Source organism: Festucalex cinctus, chromosome 14, assembly GCF_051991245.1.
Source record: "Festucalex cinctus isolate MCC-2025b chromosome 14, RoL_Fcin_1.0, whole genome shotgun sequence".
NCBI lineage: Eukaryota > Metazoa > Chordata > Actinopteri > Syngnathiformes > Syngnathidae > Festucalex > Festucalex cinctus.
The window spans coordinates 69,067-93,232 of NC_135424.1; the positions used below are offsets into that span (position 1 = coordinate 69,067).

The window sequence follows — 24,166 nt, forward strand, 5'->3', positions numbered from 1 at the left end:
CATCGGTCGAAATCCTGGAAATCGACCCTGGATGTGTCGAATTCCTGGAAATCGACTCAAGCCGGAAACGGAACCTCCCTCCCCGGGTGCTACCATGGCGGTGTTCTCGGCCCCGCTTCGCGGGGCCTCGGTGCGCTTGGGGCCCGCTGCGCGGGCCAGGTTTAGCCCATCGGTCGAAATCCTGGAAATCGACCTCGGTCCAGGTTGAATTCCTGGAATTGGACTTCGGGGGTCAGGTTTAGCCCATCGGTCGCATTCCTGGAATTCGACCTCGGTCCTCCAGGTTGAATTCCTGGAATTCGACCTAGCGGGCAGGTTAACCGATCGGTAGGAATCCTGGAAATGAACCCCGGTTGTTTGGGGTTGGTTTCCTGGAAATCGACTTCGGGGGTTAGGTTAGCCCATCGGTAGAAATCCTGGAAATGAACCTCGGTTGGTTCGGGGTTGAATTCCTGGAAATCGACTCAAGCCAGGGACGGAATCGGAACCACCCACCCCGGGGCCGGTGCTCTCGGCCCGGCTTCGCGGAGCAGGTTTAGCCCATCGGTAGGAATCCTGGAACTGGACCTTGGATGGTTGGGGTCGAATTCCAGGAAATCGACTCAAGCCAGGGACGGAATCGGAACCACCCACCCCGGGCCGGTGCTCTCGGCCCGGCTTCGCGGAGCAGGTTTAGCCCATCGGTAGGAATCCTGGAACTGGACCTTGGGTGGTGGTTGGGGTTAAATTCCTGGAAATCGACTTCGGGGGTTAGGTTAGCCCATCGGTAGAAATCCTGGAAATGAACCTCGGTTGGTTCGGGGTTGAATTCCTGGAAATCGACTCAAGCCGGGGACGGAATCGGAACCACCCACCCCGGGCCGGTGCTCTCGGCCCGGCTTCGCGGGGCAGGTTTAGCCCATCGGTAGCATTCCTGGAAATCGACTTCGAACCACCCCCCCGGGCCGGTGCTCTCGGCCCGGCTTCGCGGGGCAGGTTTAGCCCATCGGTAGCATTCCTGGAAATCGACTTCGAACCACCCCCCCGGGCCGGTGCTCTCGGCCCGGCTTCGCGGGGCAGGTTTAGCCCATCGGTAGCATTCCTGGAAATCGACTTCGGAGGTCAGGTTTAGCCCATCGGTAGCTTTCATGGAAGTTGACCTCGGTCCTCCAGGTTGAATTCCTGGAATTCGACCTACCTGGCAGGTTAACCGATCGGTAGGAATCCTGGAAATGAACCTCGGTTTTTTTGCGGTTGTTTTCCTGGAAATCGACTTCGGGGGTTAGGTTAGCCCATCGGTAGAAATCCTGGAAATGAACCTCGGTTGGTTCGGGGTTGAATTCCTGGAAATCGACTCAAGCCGGGGACGGAATCGGAACCACCCACCCCGGGCCGGTGCTCTCGGCCCGGCTTCGCGGGGCAGGTTTAGCCCATCGGTAGCATTCCTGGAAATCGACTTCGAACCACCCCCCCGGGCCGGTGCTCTCGGCCCGGCTTCGCGGGGCAGGTTTAGCCCATCGGTAGCATTCCTGGAAATCGACTTCAAACCACCCCCCCGGGCCGGTGCTCTCGGCCCGGCTTCGCGGGGCAGGTTTAGCCCATCGGTAGCATTCCTGGAAATCGACTTCGGAGGTCAGGTTTAGCCCATCGGTAGCTTTCATGGAAGTTGACCTCGGTCCTCCAGGTTGAATTCCTGGAATTCGACCTACCTGGCAGGTTAACCGATCGGTAGGAATCCTGGAAATGAACCTCGGTTTTTTTACGGTTGTTTTCCTGGAAATGGACTTAAGCGGGGGACGGAATCGGAACCACCCACCCCGGGCCCGGTGCTCTCGGCCCGGCTTCGCGGGGCAGGTTTAGCCCATCGGTAGCATTCCTGGAAATCGACTTCGAACCACCCCCCCGGGCCGGTGCTCTCGGCCCGGCTTCGCGGGGCAGGTTTAGCCCATCGGTAGCATTCCTGGAAATCGACTTCGGAGGTCAGGTTTAGCCCATCGGTAGCTTTCATGGAAGTTGACCTCGGTCCTCCAGGTTGAATTCCTGGAATTCGACCTACCTGGCAGGTTAACCGATCGGTAGGAATCCTGGAAATGAACCTCGGTTTTTTTACGGTTGTATTCCTGGAAATGGACTTAAGCGGGGGACGGAATCGGAACCACCCACCCCGGGCCCGGTGCTCTCGGCCCGGCTTCGCGGGGCAGGTTTAGCCCATCGGTAGCATTCCTGGAAATGGACTTCGGGGGTCAGGTTTAGCCCATCGGTAGGATTCCAGGAAGTTGACCTCGGTTGAGGTTGAATTCCTGGAATTCGACCTAGCGGGGCAGGTTAGCCGATCGGTAGGAATCCTGGAAATGAACCTCGGTTGGTTGGGGTTGGATTCCTGGAAATGGGCTTGGGGGGCAGGTTAGCCGATCGGTAGGAATCCTGGAATTGGACCTTGGATGGGGGTTGGATTCCTGGAAATGGACTTAAGCGGGGGACGGAATCGGAACCACCCACCAGGCCGGTGCTCTCAGGTTTAGCCCATCAGTCGGAATCCTGGAACTGGATCTTGGTTGGTTGGGGTTGGATTCCTGGAACTGGACCTGGAACTGGTTGGGGCTCAATTCCTGAAAATGGACTCAGGCCGGGAATGGAACCACCCAGCCCGGGACTCACCATGCCGGTGTTCTCGACGTGTTTGGGGCCCGCTTCGCCGATCGGTAAGAATCCTGGAACTCGACCTTGGTTGGGTTTGGATTCCTCGAAATGGACTTAAGCGGAAAATGGAACCACCGACCCTGACACATTGTGAGAGGCATGCAGCATTGTCTTAAAACATACAATGTAAAAAACCTGGAAGAAGACCCACCAGAACTCCAACATTCCAAATTGACTTTAATTTTCACATCTTTTGATCCTAATTCGGACTTGGTTTCAAATGTTCTCAATACATAGTTCCAGCTCACGGCATAGCTGTCGAAATGCTGGTTGTTCAGCCACGATCTCCCGTATCCTTTTTTTCAGGACCAACTTTTCCTGGATCTCTCTTTCGAAGAGAGTTTTGACCATGGAATAAAATTGTGGTGTGAGTGCGAGTTTTCTTCGTTGACCCTGAAAGACATAAAAATGACAAAGGTTTAATTTTAGGATTTCCACATTAGAGTCCCCCTCCGCAGCCCAAGTCTACTTACAGAATTATGATGACTGATTTTTTCTGGAAGTGTTGTTGGCTCTGAATTTGGTTTGGGAGATCTCTTTTGCTGTGTTTCGTTCCCTTTTTGGATGGAATTTGTCCTTTTTCTTTAACTTGATCTTCTCCTTCATTTTCTTCTTCTTGCGGGACTTGAGAGTGTGAGTGGTATCACAATCCTAAGGACACAGTATGTTATATTTTGCGGGTTAGGGTTAAGGTTAGGGTTAGGGTTAACCCTAACCCTAACCCCCCCCCCGGGGGTTAAGAAATATTACATGTCGGTGTATTACAATGACAGAATTACTTCCAGGAATTATACTCACAAATTTCAAGGGCGCTGGACATGTTTTTCTACCAACAAGGCATGTTCCATTATCTGTTCCGCATCTTCCCAGTCACTGAAGTCAGACTATAGTACAAAAAGCAAAATAGAAGACATAGCTATGGGTCACAAGTTTAACAACAGGAGACATGGGACTTCCTGGATTTCACCTCAGCTTCCCTCAGGCGTACATTCTCCAATTCCATCAACTGGGGAGAAGCCTCCCTTGAAACTTGCCGTCCATCTCCCACTGTTTTGTCAGATGTTTTCACCTTTTTGCTGCTGTCTTCACTCTTCCTTTGCTGCTTCTTTTCCCCAGGTGAGCCTGTCTGTCACCAGAAAGGAAACAGTCATATTTTGGTGGCATGAGCCAGTGTTGCATTTGATTGAACCACTTCCAGGAATTCTACTCACCCGGTGCAGGGAGGAGACCTTCTGTGTTAAGGGCAGGGAGACTTCTTGTGTTAAGGGAAAGACAATTTGTTCCATGACGTCCATCTCATCTTCGTCTTCAGTCATGTACATCTATACAATGACAAAATCCAATTTGGAAGCCATGGCAATGGGGTGGGGGGGGAAACTTCCACAATAGTGACATGGGACTTCCTGGATATCACCTTAATTACTCCAATGTGTACCTTTTTTTCCTCGGACTGTGGAGTAGAGACGAGATCCCCGGGCTCCCTTGAAAGTTGCCATCCAGCCCCCACATTCTGCTCAGACCTGTTCACATCTTTGGTAGTTCTCAGCGGGGAGGCCTGTGTTAATGGCACAGAAACCTCCTGTGTCAAAGGCTCGAAAGGTTCTTCCGGGAGCTCCTCCTCATTGCAATTCACGTTCACCTATACAACAACAAAAAACAATGTATAATACATGGGTGTGGGTCATGTCTTCCACAATAGCGACACAGAACTTACTGGGGGCTGGAGTGAGTGCTCCGTAGAATTCCTGGAACTGGACCTTGGTTTGGGGTCAAATTCCAGGAACTGGACTGGGTTTGGGGGTCCAATTCCAGGAACCGGGCATAGGCGAGGCCGGTGTCCTCGGCCCCGCTGCGCGGGGCCTCGCGGGGGCTAGCTACGCTTGGGTCCCGCTCCGCACAGTTCCGGGAACTGGACTTTGGTTGGGGGTCCAATTCCAGGAACTGGACTTTGGTTGGGGGTCCAATTCCAGGAACTGGACTTTGGTTGGGGGTCCAATTCCAGGAACTGGACTTTGGTTGGGGGTCCAATTCCAGGAACTGGACTTTGGTTGGGGGTCCAATTCCAGGAACTGGACTTTAGTTGGGGGTTCAATTCCAGGAACTGGACTTTGGTTGGGGGTCCAATTCCAGGAACTGGACTTTGGTTGGGGGTCCAATTCCAGGAACTGGACTTTGGTTCGGGGTCCAATTCCAGGAACCGGGCGCGGACGGGGCAACGAAGCAACGACCACGCGACGCGACGCTTCGCGGGGCCTCAAACACGCAAGGGGCCCGCCTCGGAGGCCAGGGAAAAGCTATCGGCTATCGGTAGATTTCTAGAACTGTACCTTGGTTGTGGATGAATTCTTGGAGCGGGAACTCGCTTGAGATTTGAATTCCTGAAACCGGACTCTTTTCCCCAAAGGCGACGCACATTTCCAGGAACTCACCTCACTCATCCTTGGAACCTGCAGCGGCGCTTTCTTGTGCTTGCCCTCACACTTCGATGCGAATGAATGGGGGTTGGACAAACGCAGGCTTAAATAGTCTGGTGTTGGTGATGTCACGGTGCTGCAGCCAATCACCTTCCGATTGGCCAAAGGCACCTCCTCCCCACACAAAAACGCTAAGAATTAGCCAGTCAAGCGACACCTTGTGGTGAAAGCAAAAACTGCGTGACTCAGAAAAGCTTTCTTCAACAAACAGACTTTATTTTACGATTTTGTAGTGGAAAAGTATAAGATGCATATAATAGATATGGAGATGAGGCACATTTGCTCTGTAAACGCCCATCCGCTCTCATAACATGGCCAAGTGAATCTAGATAGAAAAAAAAAATAAAAAAACACTAAACGCAATTCACTGAGTAGTGTTTACAAATATGAACGCATCTTTCCGGGAATTACATGTCATCTTTAAGGAATTACATGTCACCTTTAAGGAATTGCGCGCCATTTTTAAGGAATTGCACGTCATCTTTAAGGAATTTTACACGTCATCTTTAAGGAATTGCGTGTCATTTTTAAGGAATTGCGTGTCATTTTTAAGGAATTGCATGTCATCTTTAAGGAATTACATGTCATCTTTAAGGAATTTAGGTTGCCATCCTGGATGTAGACATCGCCAACTTACCCTTGACTTGTTTCCATTGCCATGTTCATTTGGGGCTCCAGTGTAGTGAGCACAATGCTCGGGATCCATCGTGGAGGTGTCTCATCTGTCAAGAGACCCCATGATTTTTTTTTTTGCAAGTGCACATGCAAAGAAAATATCATACCTTGCTGGTCATAATCAGGAGGAGGACTTTCCAGATATTGACCCATCCTTTTTTGCGCTTGCTCGCTTGACTTCTGAAGGCGGCACTGACAGCGACTGCTTTTATAGACTCAGCCCAGCCTTGCAACTGGCCATTGACCAATCACTGCGAAGGGGGTGTAACGGTAACGCACGCCATAAAAAAAAAAAAACCCATCCAAGTCAATTTCCAGGTTTTATACATATAATTCCACAATTTCACCATGGGCAAACCAAACGTCTATTGGCTCAAAAATTACCAGTGGGAAGGGCCATATCTGACCAAAAAACAATCACTGCAATCAGCTGTTGACCAATAGATGGTCACGTCAATTTCCAGGTTGCCTACATATAATTCCACAATTTCAACGCAGTACAATTCATGGAACACAACCCGTCAATTTCCAGGTTGCCTACATATAATTCCACAATTTCAACGCAGTACAATTCATGGAACACGTCCCGTCAATTTCCAGGTTGCCTACATATAATTCCACAATTTCACCATGGGCAAACCAAACGTCGATTGGCTCAAAAATTACTAGTGGGAAGGGCCATATCTGACCAAAAACCAATCACTGCAATCAGCTGTTGACCAATAGACGGTCACGTCAATTTCCAGGTTGCCTACATATAATTCCACAATTTCAACACAGTACAATTCATGGAACACGACCCGTACGATTCATGGAATCCGACCCGTACAGTTCATGGAACACGACCAGTACAATTCCTGGTATTCAACCCCGACCAGTAGAATTCCTGGAATCCGACACGTACAGTTCCTGGAATCCGACGCGTACAGTTCCTGGAATCCGACGCGTACAGTTCCTGGAATCCGACGCGTACAGTTCCTGGAATCCGACGCGTACAGTTCATGGAACACGACCAGTACAATTCCTGGTATTCAACCAGTACGATTCCCGGACCCCGACCAGTACAATTCCTGGAATCCGACACGTACAGTTCATGGAATACGACCAGTACAATTCCCGGGCTCCGACACGTACGATTCATGGAATCCGACCCGTAGAGTTCCTGGAATACGACCCGTACAGTTCCTGGAATCCGACGCGTACAGTTCATGGAACACGACCAGTACAATTCCTGGTATTCAACCAGTACGATTCCCGGACCCCGACCAGTACAATTCCTGGAATCCGACACGTACAGTTCATGGAATACGACCAGTACAATTCCCGGGCTCCGACACGTACGATTCATGGAATCCGACCCGTACAGTTCCTGGAATCCGACGCGTACAGTTCCTGGAATCCGACGCGTACAGTTCATGGAATACGACCAGTACAGTTCACGGAACACGACCAGTACAATTCCTGGTATTCAACCAGTACAATTCCTGGTATTCAACCAGTACAATTCCCGGACCCCGACCAGTACAATTCATGGAATACGACCCGTACAGTTCCTGGAATCCGACCAGTACAATTCCTGGTATTCAACCAGTACGATTCCCGGACCCCGACCAGTACAATTCCTGGAATCCGACATGTACAGTTCATGGAATACGACCAGTACAATTCCTGGAATCCGACACATACAGTTCATGGAATCCGACCCGTACAGTTCCTGGAATCCGACGCGTACAGTTCCTGGAATCCGACCCGTACAGTTCCTGGAATCCGACGCGTACAATTCCTGGAATCCGACGCGTACAGTTCACGGAACACGACCAGCGCAATTCCCGGTATTCGACCAGTACAATTCCCGGACCCCGACCGGTACAATTCACGGAATTACGACCCGTACAGTTCCCGGAATGCGACGCGTACGATTCACGGAATACGACCCCGCCGTTCCCGAAAACCGACGCGCACGGTTCACGGAACACGACAAGTACAATTCCCGGACTCCGACCGGCGCGGTTCACGGAATACGACCCGTGCGCGATTCCTGGAATTCGACCGGGCTCACACGCGACACCTGGTGTCCGCTCGCCCGAACCGCACCCGCGTTTTTAAAACGGCCCTTAAAAAATACTTAAACAAAAAACCTTTTCAAACGAAACGCGTCGCCGGCACCTACGAATTTCGCACTATCCGCGGCGATTTTTCCCGTTTCGATTAGCCGACATTTTCACCGGAACCCGGAATCGCGACCTCGTTCCAAACCCGGTTCCAACTGGCGCGCGGGAGTTATGCCCCCGCCATTCAAAGTCAATGGAGCGCGCGTTAGCACAGTGGCTAACTTCCAAGTCGAATTCCAGCTTCCCATAGACCGCCATTCATAAGGCTTCCGCGAAACCGACGTCATTTCCGACTTCGGGGCGTCGGGGTCAGCCCGGCGCCTAACCCTAACCCTAACCCTAACCCTAACCCTATCCCACCTAATTAGACCACGCTGAACACAACGGTCTTGGTCCCATCTCTCTACGACCTATCGTTCTCAAGTTATTTGAGGATGGCCCCGGGGCCATCATGGTAAAACCCCTGTAACCTCAGGAACCCTAAAACCTAAGGAACCCTAAAACAGCCTAAATCCTAAACCCAACCAAAACACAAACACAATCCCAAAAATGGATGAAGTGGATGGAAAACAAAAAAAATCAATCAAAGTCAATGGAGCAACATCGCCCCCTTGTGGTGAAATGCCGCAACTGCACCTTGGGAATGGCACAAACTTGGAAAAGACACCTATCCCACCTAATTAGACCACGCTGAACACAACGGTCTTGGTCCCATCTCTCTACGACCTATCGTTCTCAAGTTATTTGAGGATGGCCCCGGGGCCATCATGGTAAAACCCCTGTAACCTAAGGAACCCTAAAACCTAAGGAACCCTAAAACAGCCTAAATCCTAAACCCAACCAAAACACAAACACAATCCCAAAAATGGATGAAGTGGATGGAAAACAAAAAAAATCAATCAAAGTCAATGGAGCAACATCGCCCCCTTGTGGTGAAATGCCGCAACTGCACCTTGGGAATGGCACAAACTTGGAAAAGACACCTATCCCACCTAATTAGACCACGCTGAACACAACGGTCTTGGTCCCATCTCTCTACGACCTATCGTTCTCAAGTTATTTGAGGATGGCCCCGGGGCCATCATGGTAAAACCCCTGTAACCTAAGGAACCCTAAAACCTAAGGAACCCTAAAACAGCCTAAATCCTAAACCCAACCAAAACACAAACACAATCCCAAAAATGGATGAAGTGGATGGAAAACAAAAAAAATCAATCAAAGTCAATGGAGCAACATCGCCCCCTTGTGGTGAAATGCCGCAACTGCACCTTGGGAATGGCACCAACTTGGAAAAGACACCTATCCCACCTAATTAGACCACGCTGAACACAACGGTCTTGGTCCCATCTCTCTACGACCTATCGTTCTCAAGTTATTTGAGGATGGCCCCGGGGCCATCATGGTAAAACCCCTGTAACCTAAGGAACCCTAAAACCTAAGGAACCCTAAAACAGCCTAAATCCTAAACCCAACCAAAACACAAACACAATCCCAAAAATGGATGAAGTGGATGGAAAACAAAAAAAATCAATCAAAGTCAATGGAGCAACATCGCCCCCTTGTGGTGAAATGCCGCAACTGCACCTTGGGAATGGCACAAACTTGGAAAAGACACCTATCCCACCTAATTAGACCACGCTGAACACAACGGTCTTGGTCCCATCTCTCTACGACCTATCGTTCTCAAGTTATTTGAGGATGGCCCCGGGGCCATCATGGTAAAACCCCTGTAACCTAAGGAACCCTAAAACCTAAGGAACCCTAAAACAGCCTAAATCCTAAACCCAACCAAAACACAAACACAATCCCAAAAATGGATGAAGTGGATGGAAAACAAAAAAAATCAATCAAAGTCAATGGAGCAACATCGCCCCCTTGTGGTGAAATGCCGCAACTGCACCTTGGGAATGGCACAAACTTGGAAAAGACACCTATCCCACCTAATTAGACCACGCTGAACACAACGGTCTTGGTCCCATCTCTCTACGACCTATCGTTCTCAAGTTATTTGAGGATGGCCCCGGGGCCATCATGGTAAAACCCCTGTAACCTAAGGAACCCTAAAACCTAAGGAACCCTAAAACAGCCTAAATCCTAAACCCAACCAAAACACAAACACAATCCCAAAAATGGATGAAGTGGATGGAAAACAAAAAAAATCAATCAAAGTCAATGGAGCAACATCGCCCCCTTGTGGTGAAATGCCGCAACTGCACCTTGGGAATGGCACAAACTTGGAAAAGACACCTATCCCACCTAATTAGACCACGCTGAACACAACGGTCTTGGTCCCATCTCTCTACGACGGTTAGGGTTAGGGTTAGGGTTATCCCAAACCCAACCTTAATGTTAAACGTAACCCTAATAAGTAAATACAATTACATAACCCTAGTTATAATGAGATCTTAAATTTAACCTCAGATTTGGCCCAAATATAAAATATATCTATATATCTATATTCAATGATAATAAAATTTGGATGTGAAATATAATTACAAATAAATAAATAAATAAATACATAAATTTATTAAAAATATTATCATATCTAATAAAGTTTAATAATCCCATTAATACAATAATATTAAGTCATATAAAACATTCATTAACAATAACTTCATAAAAAACACTTTTTCAGATATAAAATATATACATAAATATTACTATATACAATAAGTATTGTCATATACAATAATATTAAAATTCATATATAAAACAATAATATATAAAAATAATAATATATATAATAATATTGAAATATACATATAAATATATCTATTAATGATAATCTATGAAGAATGTATATATGTATATATAGTGTATTATGAATGGAATGGAATCACAGTCAGTTCATATAGTAGCTTTCTTGTAGAATCATTTTGGTAAAAACATTCTGACATTTACAAGTCAGTTTAGTGCATTTTGCAGACCGTGCCTTCATTCTTGCTCTGACTCTCGGAGGGACAACATCTCCCTACTGTCTGCAGAAGCCATTCATTGTCAATTAGCAGTTTCGCTAGTTTTGTTTTTGTTTTCTTTTGTATTTCACTGTGCCCACGCCTGAAGAAGACCCCTAAAGGTCGAAACGTCGCGACGGGCATAAGTTTTTTTGTACATTTTGAATTTTTTTGAAAAACTTTTTTTTATATATTTTTTTACTTTTCTGAGTTTTTTTTGTTGATTTTTTGTTTTATTATATATATAACAAAATAATTCATATATATATATATTTATATATATATTCATAACTCAATTCATATATATATATACTCATATAACTATGTATGAACAGTATGATGATGATTGGACCGTGGTGCGTTACGGTAGACGTCGCCAACGTAACGGTCAGCAAAATTGGCAAAGGGAGAGGGGTGGGGACCGGCCACTCCGGAGCCGGGGCGGACGAGGGCACTGGGGGATGGACCGCGCACTTCCCTCCTCCGGCTTTGACGGAAGGAGGAATCCTGCTTCCTACCCTAACCATCCAAAACTGGCCTTTTTTTTATACCCATCTGCCACAAGTGGTACCCCAAGATGAGCACCGGTGGCACTGCAGGACACTTGTGTGTGGGCAATGGCTTAACACCTACATGTCTTTGTACCTACCTTGCAATGATGACACGACGATGGCCGGAGACAGTAAAAAAGGCGCATGTGCAACTTTTTTGTGTTTTGTTAAAGTTGTGACTGGCAAGCAAACAAATGTGCATAGATTTTTCACCTTAGCAAGAGTAAAACAGTAGTGTGGCAGTTGTGAATAGACAAGTGTGGCATGCATGCAAATGTCATGCTGTGTGAAGAAAAGAAATCAATTTCAAAAGCAGTTTCTTTTTGTGGGCTTGCACAGCTTTTATTAACATAGTCATTTTACAAGACATACATTTTTTTTAACAGCAGTCTTTTAGAAGAATAGAAATCTGTAAAAAAAAATAATAATAATACTAAATAAATAAAAGTAAAAAAATACTCCAGTAGGCAGGCACTTCAAAACGGAACTCCTGATGCTGTAAAGTGTTGTTGTGCAAATTGCCTTAAATGACAAGATAGGCTGCAAATACAAATAAAGGCACTTCACTCATGTTTCCGTGCAAATGGCCTTAAAAGGCTGCATACAAACATAAAGGCACTCCTAAAATGGCCCTTAAAAAGCTGTAAACAAAAAGTAGAGACCCTTAAAAGCTAGACCCTTCCCTCAAAGGTAGTGAAAATGGCCTTAAAAGGCTGTAAAACAAAAAAGCAGAGACCCTTACAAAATAGGCCCTCCCCTCAAAGTGAGTGCAAATGGCCTTGAAAGGCTGGCAAAAATTGAAGTCACTCATGAAATGGCCCTTAAAAGGGTGGAAAAAATTGAAGGCGCTTGTAAAAGCAAGGCCCTTCCCTCAAAGTTAGTGCAAATTGCCTTAAAAGGCTGGAAAAAATTGAAGGCACTCATGAAATGGCTGGAAAAAATTGAAGGCACTCATGTAATGTCCCTTTAAAGGCTGTTAACCACATTAGAAAAACTTAGCAAAAAAAAAAAATAGAGGCCTTAAAAGGCTGTATTAAAGTGTCATTTTTTTGGAGGGAGGCTATTCAGATAAGTCCTCGTCCTCTGAGCCCTCAAGCTCCCACCCAAACTGGGTAAATAGCTGAGGCGACGCTAACGTTTTAGGAGACTCAACTGCCTGCACCTGCTCTGTTGATCCCAGCGGCTGCTGCTGCGGTGGCAATGTTGGCGGCTGCGGTGGCGATGTTGGCAGCTGCGGTGGCGATGTTGGCAGCTGCGGTGGCGATGTTGGCAGCTGCGGTGGCGATGTTGGCAGCTGCGGCGGCGATGTTGGCAGCTGTGGCTGCTGCGGTGGCGATGTTGGCGGCTGTGGCTGCTGCGGCGATGTTGGCGGCTGTGGCTGCGATGTTGGCTCATGTGATAACTGTTGGAGAGACAGACACCATAAAGACCTTACTGGTGGGAAGCAGCAGGAAGTTTCATCAGACAGAGGCTGAGATTGATACCTTACCTGGCTTTGGCTGAAACAAGACAAGTCGCGTGCATCATTAGACTGAGATGCTTGTCCCTCCTCTGAAAGCTGGGATGATGTAAAGACGTGGTACATCAACAAATCATTCACTGTCCATTTGGATGGCTCCAAACTTGAGAGGCGCCCCTTGGCCGCATTCATCATATTGAACAAATCAACGCCTGTGCCGGGGCCGGTGAGTGGGAGCGAGATTGTGGGGAGGCCAGTGGCAAGACCACAGTCAACAGTGCTGCTGGTGGTGGTGGCGGCGCAGGCGCTTCTGGTGTTGGTGCTGGTGGCGCTGGCGGCTGCGGTTGCGGTGGCAGCACTGTTGCTGATTCTGGCAGCGGTGGTGCTGGTGGTGTTAGTAGCTCTGATCCCTGAGCGCTGCCTGGCCGTCTCAGTGCTTTGCGCTGCGCCATCTGAAGCTATCAAACAAAAATTAAAATGAAAAAAACAAAATACAGGCGAGCGACAGGTAAGTACAGGAGGTAAATACAGGCCAGCCGACGCCCGGATCAAATCAGTGATTGCTAATAATTAAAATACACACATACTTCTAATTCTTCTTCTTTTCTCTGGAGTTGCTTTCTCCTCCTGTTCTCTGTACTCCGTTGTCCATGTACCTCTCTTGGTGTGCGGTTTTTTTTCAATGAGTGAATGAGAAGACCTCAATATTTTGGCAGCTGTATGGGAAGGAAAAACAGGAAAAGGTCATAAATAGTATGGAAAAAAAAAATAAATAGAATAGACTTCATTGCAGCAGAGAAACACCTACCTCGACCCTTTCGGGTCAGCGTGTCATCCTCATCCATGTAGCTGTCGGCGATGTAGTCGTCGTCCATGTCATCAAACTCGGTCTCGCTGGCGTCAGAGTCGGCGGCGGCGGCGGCGGCATGGGCATCAGCGACTGGCTCGTAGTCGTCATCGTCGTCGTCATCATCATCCAACTCTGCATTAGCCAAGTAATTTAAGTCGGGGGCAGCGGCGGCGGCGGCATCAGCTGGCTCGTCGTCAGAGTCATCATATAAAGCAGGCGGGGTGTCACAAAGTGTGGGCTCCTGGTCCTGCTGCTGCTCATCGTCGTCATCATCATCTTCATCATAATAAACATCAACATCATCATCATCAACATCATCCTCTGCGTGAGGGAGCTGTGTCCTCCCCGATTGTTTCCTGGGGGGCCGGACGCTGCTGCTTCTGCTGCTGCTGCTGCTGTCGCGCCGGTCCGTTCGCTCTGCGGCCAAAGCTTTCTGGAGGGCCTCCAGCCTCCACTCTCTTATGGCGAACCCTTCCGCCTCGTTCGGCAAAGCCACGTAAAAGCGCTCAGCGGTGGCGGGGTCGTGACACATGCTTTTAGCGACCCGCCTCCGCTGCTCCTCGCTGAGGTAGAGGGTGGCGTGGGTCGAAACGACACTTCTAATCAATCCAAAACTAATTGGTCTTGGGAGGCTGGCGTCACACCAGGCGGCGTCCAGGTAATTCACCGGCTTTACGACGGGATCCCCCGACGTTTCGTGAAAGGCGAACCTCTTGGGACCGGCGCGACAGCAGTAGCCCGAACACAGCTCCTTCAGCCATGTCATGGTTCGGTTCTCAGCCCTGTTGTGCTCTTGTTTTCAGTGCCTGCAACGAGGGGGGCGTTCCCCAGCTCCGCACCTGCAGCGCGTTTGCAATCAAGACTTTAAAAGGACTCCGAGCAGCACTGCACGCTGTCGGATTATTATTTGCTCACCATTGTGTCAAAGTGTTCTCCGCGTTCCCATGTTGGTAATATTCTTGAATCTGTTTTGTTCCTCGGTTAGTTGTATTCACGTGATTGTACCCGCGTCGCTTTTTGTTGTTAATTCTGTCTTTGTTTGGTTCCGTGTCATATTGCGTATAGTCCTTGCCGGGTGCAAGTGTTTTATGTTATTCTATTCCGTCCTTGCCTTTTGCAAGTGTTTTGTGTTACATTCGTGCTCCTTGCCTTTTGCAAGTGTTTTCTGTTACCTTCGTGTTCCTTGCTGTTTGCAAGCGCTTTTTGTACTCCTCGTTGACTTGCCTGCGAGCAAGCTTGATTACTCGGTTTGCCAAAGAAATAAATCAAGATTGTTTTCCTCCTCTGAGCCTGCATTTCTGGGATCTGTTTTTCATCGACTCTGCTGAGTCGTTACAAGCCAGGTGTACTCGCTGGTGTTCAGATTGACTGTTGCCTGTCCAAATTTTTTTGCCGTCTTGTGGTCGTCAATCAGAAGCATGTAACGCTGCCCTCTGTGCCACCCCTGGCACTTCATCACATCCTGCGTGCACAGGTTCTGCAGCACGACGGATCGGTGGCCAGTCAGCAGGGCCAGGTAGCCCATCAAATAGCCCTGCACCAAGATGTGGGCCTGCTTGTCCGGACCCCCCTGCGCCAGCTTATCCAGTAACTCCGGGATGCGGGTGCGAGCGGTCTCCATGAAACGCAGCACATCCTGGGCGGCGAGGCGGGCGGAGGACTTCTGAGCCAGCACGCGTTGCCGGTACGCCGTCAGGCCCCGCTGCACCTCGGCCAACATGCTCTTCAATTCATAGTATGTATTTTCAAAGTCACTCGGGCGAAGCTTGCTCCTGGCCTGGAATTTGGCTTGGACGTGCCTCAAGAAGCCACGGCAGTTGAGAAGAATGTTTTTGATAGTCGTGGGGGCGAAGCCTTTCTCTACCAGGTACTGGGGAAAGCTGCGTGACAAAAAGAGCGGGCCGGGCGGGTGCGCCGTTAATACGTGTCAAAACATTGTCCGCAGACAGACAGACGAAGACAAAGAAAAACGGACGGGCTCGCTCGCTACCCACCTGCGCAGTTTCTCCACATTCATGACGAATTTGAGATTGCTGACTTGAGCGGCGCTTAAGCCGGCAGCCATGAAATGGCAAAAGCGCAGCGCGTGGCTCGACCGCTGCCTTGCGTTCTCTGTGTCCTTCTTGCCCGTTCGCCTCGCCAGTTTGAAGACTCGGAAATCCTCCACCATGCCCACTGGAAACAAAAGCAAGCGAGCGACAGGTTAGGTCAAGCGAGCGAGCGGGCACACATGGACAGTCAATTCATTAAGAGATAGAGTCAAAAAATAAGAAGGAATCATTACTGACCGTAGCAGCCCGTCATCCTGGACAAACGAATGTGCTCACCCTTTTGGGGAGAGGTCAGGAGTGAGAAGGGCAGCCCCCCTGTGGATGTGTGGAGAGGCTGCTGCACAGCGTTGGTGGATGCAGAACTAATGCTTGCCAACTGTCTTTGCATTTTGCTCATGTCTTTCTTCATTTCTTTCTTCATTGTACTGATGGCGCTCTCAACTTGCGCAGCGAGGGAACGCTCCAGCCTCGCAAACATGGCCCCAACCTTTCTTTCCACCAACTTCTGACATCCACTGACGCTGCTGCAGCCCACCTGGCTGGGGACCAAAGTGGTGAGTGGTGATGGCGCTCGTTGTCCTTCACTTTCCCGATCCAGCAGCCTCGTCAGATTGCGCCTCCCGGAGGACTGCCCAACACTTCTGGGGCTCCGACCCACTTTCACGCCGCTATGTGGGGTACTGGAGCATGGCAAAGGCTGAGAGTTGCTGGGCGAAGGCCCGCCGGCGCCACGGTGTAATGGTGAAGGCCCGCCGCCGCCACGATGTAATGGTGAAGGCCCACCGCCGCCACGATGTAATGGTGAAGGCCCGCCGCCGCCACGATGTAATGGTGAAGGCCCACCGCCGCCACGATGTAATGGTGAAGGCCCGCCGGCGCCACGATGTAATGGTGAAGGCCCGCCGCCGCCACGATGTAATGGTGAAGGCCCGCCGCCGCCGCCGCTGCTACCCAGATGTTCACCGCCGCTGTCCACAGAACTGAGTGGTAGGCCTCTGGACATTATGCTGGAACCAGCCTCAGCATCCGCCGAACACCCAGAAACTCCCAACTTTGAGCTGGTGTTCTGTGCCGCTTGTCCCTCGTCCTCATCCTCAAGATCAATGTTGATCATTGGTGGCTCTGGGTCGCTGTCGCTGTCAAGTACCTCAGCCACTTCCCCCACCTCCTCCAAATCAAGTGTAGAAACCATTGCTGGCACTGGATTGCTGCCACGCAACTGAGCCAGCTCCTTCACCGCACTGTTTCTTTTGGCCTGCCTCATCTGAACATCCCTATCCTGTGGGTTACAACATAAATCAATCACTTTGTAGCAGAGGAAAAATAGAAATGTCTTTACAGCCAGCATTGATCCTCTCTGACACTTACATCTGTATTCTGGATGTTGTGGACGAATAACAGGTGTTTATCCAGCCGGGTCATGACTTGCCACAAAGGAGGCAGTCCAAATTGACGGCATTTCCGCACCTCGCATGTTTGGATAGAATTACATATTTTAAAACATAATAGCACAATATAAAACCCATGTATGATTTTCATGTTTATTCTATACTTGTTTATTCCAATTATTAACCTATGTATTTATCGCTGATGTACTTGTAAAATTACTCTTAATTCAATTACGTTGAGATTTGCCTTGTAAAAAAAAACAAAAAAAAAAAAAACAAGGAAATACCTTGTATACTTGATGTTTGCTTTGTAATTGATTAGGTTACCTTAGTCTTTACCGACTGTCTAATGTACATCATTTTCATTACAGCAAAAATTAATTTACGTGACAATGCAATCAATACACAATAAAGACATTTTTTTTTTTAAAAACAAAAAACAATAAAAATAGTGCTGGTGCTGCCGGACTGGGACCACGCACTCACTTTGCCTTGCCATAATTCATTAACAACTTCATCTCCTCATTGTTTTCCACCCGGTGGGTCAGGAGATGAGTTTTCAGGTTGCCCAGGTTGCTGCGCCCGCAGATGCCACACAATGTAGAGGACTGTGGACAACGAAAACACCATCGTGTCAAGCCATTAAAATTCCGTGGATGAGTTTATTTCACAAAAGACAGTTGAAAGAATGAATCATTAAGTTAAATGACAACAGAAAAACGTGCCAAATGCACAGCATTATTCCAAAAACAACCGAAATAAGCGAAAACTACAAATCCGCCGCCATGTTTGTAGTCCCGAGGTAGACACGTGGCCCCCACGCCCAGCGACAGCGCCCTCTGCTGTCGCGGGTGGCTAGGGCTTGATGACATCATTCATCCCGTTCGCGGCAGTCTACGACGTAAATAAGCCATTAAAATTCACTGGATGAGTTTATTTCACAAAAGACAGTTGAAAGAATGAATCATTAAGTCAACTGACAACCGAAAAACGTGCCAAATGCACAGCATTATTCCAAAAACAACCGAAATAAGCGAAAACTACAAATCCGCCGCCATTTTTGTAGTCCCGAGGTCGACACGTGGCCCTCACGCCCAGCGACAGCGCCCTCTGCTGTCGCGGTTTGCTTGGGCTTGATGACATCATTCATCCCGTTCGCGGCAGTCTACGACGTAAATAAGCCATTAAAATTCCCTGGATGAGTTTATTTCACAAAAGACAGTTGAAAGAATGAATCATTAAGTTAAATGACAACCGAAAAACGTGCCAAATGCACAGAATTATTCCAAAAACAACCGAAATAAGCGAAAACTACAAATCCGCCACCATTTTTGTAGTCCCGAGGTAGACACGTGGCCCCCAAGCCCAGCGACAGCGCCCTCTGCTGTCGCGGGTGGCTTGGGCTTGATGACAACATTCATCCCGTTCGCGGCAGTCTACGACGTAAATAAGCCATTAAAATTCCCTGGATGAGTTTATTTCACAAAAGGCAGTTGAAAGAATGAATCATTAAGTTAAATGACAACCGAAAAACGTGCCAAATGCACAGCATTATTCCAAAAACAACCGAAATAAGCGAAAACTACAAATCCGCCGCCATTTTTGTAGTCCCGAGGTAGACACGTGGCCCCCACGCCCAGCGACAGCGCCCTCTGCTGTCGCGGGTGGCTAGGGCTTGATGACATCATTCATCCCGTTCGCGGCAGTCTACGACGTAAATGAGCCATTAAAATTCCCTGGATGAGGTTATTTCACAAAAGGCAGTTGAAAGAATGAATCATTAAGTTAAATGACAACCGAAAAACGTTCCAAATGCACAGCATTATTCCAAAAACAACCGAAATTAGCGAAAACTACAAATCCGACGCCATTTTTGTAGTCCCGAGGTAGACACGTGGCCCCCACGCCCAGCGACAGCGCCCTCTGCTGTCGCGGGTGGCTAGGGCTTGATGACATCATTCATCCCGTTCGCGGCAGTCTACGACGTAAATAAGCCATTAAAATTCCCTGAATGAGGTTATTTCACAAACGACAGTTGAAAGAATGAATCATTAAGTTAAATGATAACCGAAAAACGTGCCAAATGCACAGCATTATTCCAAAAACAACCGAAATAAGCGAAAACTACAAAACCCCCGCCATTTTTGTAGTCCCGATGTAGAAACGTGGCGCCCACATCCAGCGACAGCGCCCTCTACTGTTGCGGGTGGCTTGATAAAATCATTCATCCCCTTTCACGCCAGTCTAAGACGTAAATAAGCCATTAAAATTCCCTGGATGAGGTTATTACACAAGAGACAGTTGAAATAATGAATCATTAAGTTAAATGACAACCGAAAAACGTTCCAAATGCACAGCATTATTCCAAAAACAACCGAAATAAGCGAAAACTACAAATCCGCCGCCATTTTTGTAGTCCCGAGGTAGACACGTGGCCCCCACGTCAGCGACAGCGCCCTCTGCTGTCGCGGGTGGCTTGGGCTTGATGACATCATTCATCCCGTTCGCGGCAGTCTACGACGTAAATAAGCCATTAAAATTCCCTGGATGAGGTTATTTCACAAAAGACAGTTGAAATAATGACTCATTAAGTTAAATGACGACCAAAAAACGTTCCAAATGCACAGCATTATTCCAAAAACAACCGAAATAAGCGAAAACTACAAATCCGCCGCCATGTTTGTAGTCCCGAGGGAGACACGTGGCCCCCACGCCCAGCGACAGCGCCCTCTGCTGTCGCGGGTGGCTAGGGCTTGATGACATCATTCATCCCGTTCGCGGCAGTCTACGACGTAAATAAACCATTAAAATTCCCTGGATGAGGTTATTTTACAAACGACAGTTGAAAGAATGAATCATTAAGTTAAATGATAACCGAAAAACGTGCCAAATGCACAGCATTATTCCAAAAACAACCGAAATAAGCGAAAACTACAAATCCGCCGCCATTTTTGTAGTCCCGAGGTAGACACGTGGCGCCCACGTCCTGCGACAGCGCCCTCTGCTGTCGCGGGTGGCTTGGGCTTGATGACATCATTCATCCCGTTCGCGGCAGTCTACGACGTAAATAAGCCATTAAAATTCCCTGGATGAGGTTATTTCACAAAAGACAATTGAAAGAATGAATCATTAAGTCAACTGACAACCGAAAAACGTGCCAAATGCACAGAATTATTCCAAAAACAACCGAAATAAGCGAAAACTACAAATCCGCCGCCATTTTTGTAGTCCCGAGGGAGACACGTGGCCCCCACGTCAGCGACAGCGCCCTCTGCTGTCGCGGGTGGCTAGGGCTTGATGACATCATTCATCCCGTTCGCGGCAGTCTACGACGTAAATAAGCCATTAAAATTCCCTGGATGAGGTTATTTTACAAACGACAGTTGAAAGAATGAATCATTAAGTTAAATGATAACCGAAAAACGTGCCAAATGCATAGCATTATCCCAAAAACAACCGAAATAAGCGAAAACTACAAAACCGCCGCCATTTTTGTAGTCCCGAGGTAGACACGTGGCGCCCACGTCCAGCGACAGCGCCCTCTGCTGTCGCGGGTGGCTTGGGCTTGATGACATCATTCATCCCGTTCGCGGCAGTCTACGACGTAAATAAGCCATTAAAATTCCCTGGATGAGTTTATTTCACAAAAGACAGTTGAAATAATGACTCATTAAGTTAAATGACGACCAAAAAACGTTCCAAATGCACAGCATTATTCCAAAAACAACCGAAATAAGCGAAAACTACAAATCCGCCGCCATGTTTGTAGTCCCGAGGGAGACACCTGGCCCCCACGCCCAGCGACAGCGCCCTCTGCTGTCGCGGGTGGCTAGGGCTTGATGACATCATTCATCCCGTTCGCGGCAGTCTACGACGTAAATAAACCATTAAAATTCCCTGGATGAGGTTATTTTACAAACGACAGTTGAAAGAATGAATCATTAAGTTAAATGATAACCGAAAAACGTGCCAAATGCATAGCATTATTCCAAAAACAACCGAAATAAGCGAAAACTACAAAACCGCCGCCATTTTTGTAGTCCCGAGGTAGACACGTGGCGCCCACGTCCAGCGACAGCGCCCTCTGCTGTCGCGGGTGGCTTGGGCTTGATGACATCATTCATCCCGTTCGCGGCAGTCTACGACGTAAATAAGCCATTAAAATTCCCTGGATGAGTTTATTTCACAAAAGACAGTTGAAAGAATGAATCATTAAGTTAAATGACAACAGAAAAACGTGCCAAATGCACAGCATTATTCCAAAAACAACCGAAATAAGCGAAAACTACAAATCCGCCGCCATTTTTGTAGTCCCGAGGTAGACACGTGGCCCCCACGCCCAGCGACAGCGCCCTCTGCTGGGTGGCTTGGGCTTGATGACATCATTCATCCCGTTCGCGGCAGTCTACGACGTAAATAAGCCATTAAAATTCCCTGGATGAGGTTATTTCACAAAAGACAATTGAAAGAATGAATCATTAAGTCAACTGACAACCGAAAAACGTGCCAAATGCACAGAATTATTCCAAAAACCACCGAAATAAGCGAAAACTACAAATCCGCCGCCATATTTGTAGTCCCGAGGTATACACGTGGCGCCCACGTCCAGCGACAGCGCCCTCTGCTGTCGCGGGTGGCTTGGGCTTGATGACATCATTCATCCCGTTCGCGGCAGTCTACGACGTAAATAAGCCATTAAAATTCCCTGGATGAGTTTATTTCACAAAAGACAGTTGAAAGAATGAATCATTAAGTTAAATGACAACCGAAAAACGTGCCAAATGCACAGCATTATTCCAAAAACAACCGAAATTAGCGAAAACTACAAATCCGCCGCCATTTTTGTAGTCCCGAGGTAGACACGTGGCCCCCACGCCCAGCGACAGCGCCCTCTGCTGTCGCGGGTGGCTAGGGCTTGATGACATCATTCATCCCGTTCGCGGCAGTCTACGACGTAAATAAGCCATTAAAATTCCCTGGATGAGGTTATTTCACAAACGACAGTTGAAAGAATGAATCATTAAGTTAAATGATAACCGAAAAACGTGCCAAATGCACAGCATTATTCCAAAAACAACCGAAATAAGCGAAAACTACAAAACCGCCGCCATTTTTGTAGTCGCGAGGTAGACACGTGGCGCCCACATCCAGCGACAGCGCCCTCTACTGTTGCGGGTGGCTTGATAAAATCATTCATCCCCTTTCACGCCAGTCTAAGACGTAAATAAGCCATTAAAATTCTCTGGATGAGGTTATTACACAAGAGACAGTTGAAATCATGAATCATTAAGTTAAATGACAACCGAAAAACGTTCCAAATGCACAGCATTATTCCAAAAACAACCGAAATAAGCGAAAACTACAAAACCGCCGTCATTTTTGTAGTCCCGAGGTAGACACGTGGCGCCCACGTCCAGCGACAGCGCCCTCTGCTGTCGCGGAATGGCTTGGGCTTGATGACATCATTCATCCCGTTCGCGGCAGTCTACGACGTAAATAAGCCATTAAAATTCCCTGGATGAGGTTATTTCACAAAAGACAGTTGAAATAATGAATCATTAAGTTAAATGACAACCGAAAAACGTGCCAAATGCACAGCATTATTCCAAAAACAACCGAAATAAGCGAAAACTACAAAACCGCCGCCATTTTTGTAGTCCCGATGTAGAAACGTGGCGCCCACGTCCGGCGACAGCGCCCTCTACTGTTGCGTGTGGCTTGATAAAATCATTCATCCCCTTTCACGCCAGTCTAAGACGTAAATAAGCCATTAAAATTCCCTGGATGAGTTTATTTCACAAACGACAGTTGAAAGAATGAATCATTAAGTCAACTGACAACCGAAAAACGTGCCAAATGCACAGCATTATTCCAAAAACAACCGAAACAAGCGAAAACTACAAAACCGCCGCCATTTTTGTAGTCCCGAGGTAGACACGTGGCGCCCATGCAAAGCGACATCGCCCCCTGCTGTCGCGGGTGGCTTGATAAAATAATTAATTCCCGTTCGCGCCAGTCTAAGACGTAAATAAGCCATTAAAATTCCCTGGATGAGGTTATTTCACGAAAGACAGTTGAAAGAATGAATCATTAAGTCAACTGACAACCGAAAAAGGTGCCAAATGCACAGCATTATTCCAAAAGCAACCGAAATGAGCTAAAACTCCAAAGGTGCCGCCATTTTTGTAGTCACAAGCAGTGGCGGAGCCAGACTTTTATAAATAGGAGGGCGGGGGGGGGGGCCCAAGGATCCATCCATCCATCCATTTTCTTGACCGCTTATTCCTCACCAGGGTCGCGGGGGATGCTGGAACCTATCTCAGCTGGCTCTGTGCAGTAGGCGGGGTACACCCTCAACTGGTTGCCAGCCAATCGCAGGGCACACAGGGACAAACAACCATCCACACTCACAAGCAACCTAGGGACCATTCAGAGCGTCCAATCAACCTGCCATGCATGTCTTTGGAATGTGGGAGGAGACCGAAGTACCCGGAGAAGACCCACGCAGGTACGAGGAGAACATGCAAACTCCACCCAGGTAGGCCGGAGCCTGGACTTGAATCTGAGTCCTCAGGACTGGGAGGCGGACGTGCTAGTCGTTCATTCATTCCTTTAGTATTTATTTATTTATTTATTTATTTATTTATTTATTTATTTATTTATTTTTCCTTTATTAATTCCAAAGTCAACAAAAATCTAAATCAAACAGATCACACAAAACAGAACCATGCTGTCGAACAAGACAATAAAAAAGAGAAAAAAGGGGAAAAAATGCATTCCTTTATTTAAAGGTCGAGTCTGCCGGTTTCACTCTGGAAAAGGCACTTTTTAAAGACAGGATTTAAACAGCCAAACTACTTCTCAATTTGCAGATCAGGGCTTGTATTCATTTCTGGTGGCGATTTTGTCCTAAACCCTTAAATGCCCCCAGCCTGTATTTTGACATTTTGTGTTTATTTTGTAAACAGCGGGAC

The 24,166-nt window shown here is 47.9% G+C and overlaps 2 protein-coding genes across 2 annotated transcripts; both read right to left on the minus strand.

The window, feature by feature from the left end:
• Positions 1-3,156: 3,156 nt before the first annotated feature.
• On the minus strand, positions 3,157-5,859 carry LOC144001580 (uncharacterized). The gene is made up of 7 exons (XM_077496041.1): positions 5,791-5,859; positions 5,109-5,267; positions 4,115-4,318; positions 3,891-4,001; positions 3,668-3,805; positions 3,510-3,563; positions 3,157-3,330 (listed from the first exon to the last, which is right to left on the minus strand). Exons 1-7 carry the CDS (start codon positions 5,857-5,859, stop codon positions 3,157-3,159), a joined length of 909 nt encoding a protein of 302 aa, XP_077352167.1.
• Positions 5,860-14,963: 9,104 nt separating this feature from the next.
• LOC144001582 (uncharacterized) lies at positions 14,964-17,278 on the minus strand. Its single transcript, XM_077496042.1, has 5 exons — positions 17,272-17,278; positions 17,173-17,228; positions 16,042-17,083; positions 15,748-15,928; positions 14,964-15,633 (listed from the first exon to the last, which is right to left on the minus strand). Exons 1-5 carry the CDS (start codon positions 17,276-17,278, stop codon positions 15,066-15,068), a joined length of 1,854 nt encoding a protein of 617 aa, XP_077352168.1. The 3' UTR covers positions 14,964-15,065.
• Between the last annotated feature and the right edge of the window lie 6,888 nt (positions 17,279-24,166).